This window comes from Octopus bimaculoides, chromosome 4, assembly GCF_001194135.2.
Source record: "Octopus bimaculoides isolate UCB-OBI-ISO-001 chromosome 4, ASM119413v2, whole genome shotgun sequence".
In the NCBI taxonomy this organism is placed as follows: Eukaryota; Metazoa; Mollusca; class Cephalopoda; order Octopoda; family Octopodidae; genus Octopus; species Octopus bimaculoides.
Window position 1 is genome coordinate 85,261,890 of NC_068984.1, and position 2,465 is coordinate 85,264,354.

The 2,465-nt window shown below is 36.6% G+C and overlaps 1 protein-coding gene across 3 annotated transcripts in view; it reads right to left on the reverse strand.

Annotated features, from left to right (window-relative positions):
• LOC106870725 (uncharacterized) overlaps positions 1-2,465 on the reverse strand; it is a 12,624-nt gene that overhangs the window by 2,360 nt on the left and 7,799 nt on the right. For all 3 annotated transcript variants that reach the window (XR_001409560.2, XM_014916896.2, XM_014916895.2), the window contains one exon: positions 155-317. Coding sequence is in view for 2 of the 3 variants with exons in the window: in XM_014916896.2 (XP_014772382.1) it covers positions 155-317 (163 nt within the window). In the remaining variant the exon portion in view is untranslated. The remainder of the gene's footprint in view (positions 1-154; positions 318-2,465) is intronic.

Here is a 2,465-nt window from a genome sequence, read left to right on the forward strand (position 1 = left end):
GTGTGTGTGTGTGTGTGTGTGTGTGTGTGTGTGTGTGTGTGTGTGTGTGTGTGTGTGTGTGTGAGTGTGTTCCTGAACGCGCACGGAAGCGTCATGTTGAATATTAAGATTAGGGAAACTTTGATTTCCTTTTTTTAAATATTATCTAGCGTACCAAATATCTTTCAACGAACAAAATCATTTTTAGTGGTAGAATATCCAGTTTCTTTGAAGCATTTTCTTCCAACGGTATTTTTGCTGCGATTGTGTGAGAGTTCTTACATTTTGCAATTTCCAGGGGTAACCATAATAATCTCAAAAACTTCCCACCTGAAAACCTGAAATTTATACAACATTTATCTTCATTAAAATAAAAATGTATGTAAATACAAGTACGATAACATGACTACATACAACCTTGCCATTTGTATTCAACAGAATAGATTTCTACATTTCTGGAATCCAAGTAACGTCGGATCCCACAGTTAGTCATCCTATATAATAACTCACAAAACGGGTATTATACATAGCTACCGATTACTTCGCAACCCCCAAGAAATATTTCACACAGTCACTGCTATATACAATAAAACCTTTCACAAGATAATAAAAATAATAGAAAGAAAACATTTAAATTAACACAATCAAATGAAGTCCATCATTTCGCTTCTCAAGACTTTGTTTAATACAGAACAGACATCTCACACACTGCAGATATAAATAAACACACACACACACACATATATATGCAAACAGGGAAGAAACAATCGCACTGTACTTATATATAGATGTAATTTATACTTACGTACTGTGGGAAATATTCTCCACATAGACAATAATAAAATGTAGCGTGTCATTTAAAAAAAGCACACAGACATTAAAAGACAAAACAATAGTGATTATAATGTAAATACAAGTCCTGTCAATTAGGCTGAACGTAGTACCTGTCTGGTATATATTCTAGCGATTCCAGAAGAATGATAGAGTCGACCGCGGAGGGATTTTGAACACAAACGGTTATACATTTCTGACAATAATTTGTAGCTTTTAATTAGGGACATAGTATATGGTTTGCTGGGTTATCTATGTATCTGTCTTCGTCTGTCTGTCTGTCTGTCTATGTATCTGTCTGTTTCTCTCTTCCTCCTCTCTTTCTCTTTCTATGTACCTATATATGTGCATATGTAAATACATATACAGGGGTTGGACAAAATAATGGAAACACCTAGCATCATAGCATCATAATTTTGAAATATCTATAAAACCGCCAAGAGCTTGTTTATTTTAATGTTTTTTGATTTATTATTAGCGTTGCTTAATACGTTTTGCTAAAATTGCTGGGTTTTTTTTTTCAGATATCATCAGAAAAACATAATTAAAATTCATTAAAATAACAGATCTATCGGACTTTCAAAGAGGTCAAATTATTGGTGCTCGTGTGGCAGGCGCTAGCGTAACGAAAACAGCCGAAATGTTTGGTGTATCAAGAAGTAGTGTCTCGAAAGTAATGATAGCCTTTGAGAAAGAGTGAAAAACCTCCTCGTCGAAACAAAACTTCGGATGAAAACCAAAACTTTCAGATATGGACCGTTGGACTCTTACTTGAATTGTTAGAAAGGATCACAGAAGTACAGCTCCCGAAATTACTGCAGAGCTTCATGACCACCTCGAGAACTCAGTTTCCACAAAAACTGTTCGCCGGGAGCTGCACAAAACCGGATTTCATGGGAGGGCTGCAATCAGAAAACCACTACTTTCAAAATCAAACGTTGCAAAGCGTTTAGAGTGGAGTAAAAACCTACAGAGTTGATCCCTAGAGTAGTGGAAGAATGTTATTTTCTCGGACGAGTCATCCTTTACCTTATTTCCGACCACCGGCTGAGTATACGTGTGAGACAGCCAAAAGAAACATTTGACTCTGCCTGCCTTTTTCCAACTATTAAACATAGAGGAGGATCTGTGATGATCTGGTGTGGGGGAGGGGCAATATCTTGGAAATCCGTCGGCCCAATGGTTTCCCTTCAAGGTAAAATTAATAGTCAAGATTATTTAAGCATTTTGTCTGATCAAATTCATCCTATAGTTGCGGAACTGTTTCCGGGGGAATACGCAATCTTTCAGGATGATAATGCACCACTTCACACAGCTAAAGCTCTTACTGAATGGTACGAGGAACATTCTAATGAAGCTGAACATCTTATCTGGCCACCACAGTCCCCAGATCTCAATATTATTGAACATTTATGGTGCATTTTAGAAAAACAAGTAAGGAGTCGATATCTTCCACCATCGTCACTACAAGATCTGGAGACTGTTTTAGCTGAAGAATGGACAAAAATTCCATGCGAAACAATTTAAACTTTGTACGAGTCCATACCTCGTAGAATTCAAGCTATAATTACTGCCAAAGGCGGTCCTACCCCATATTAAAATAAATTTGTTCAAAATTTAAAGGTGTTTCTATTATTTTGTCCAACCCCTGTATA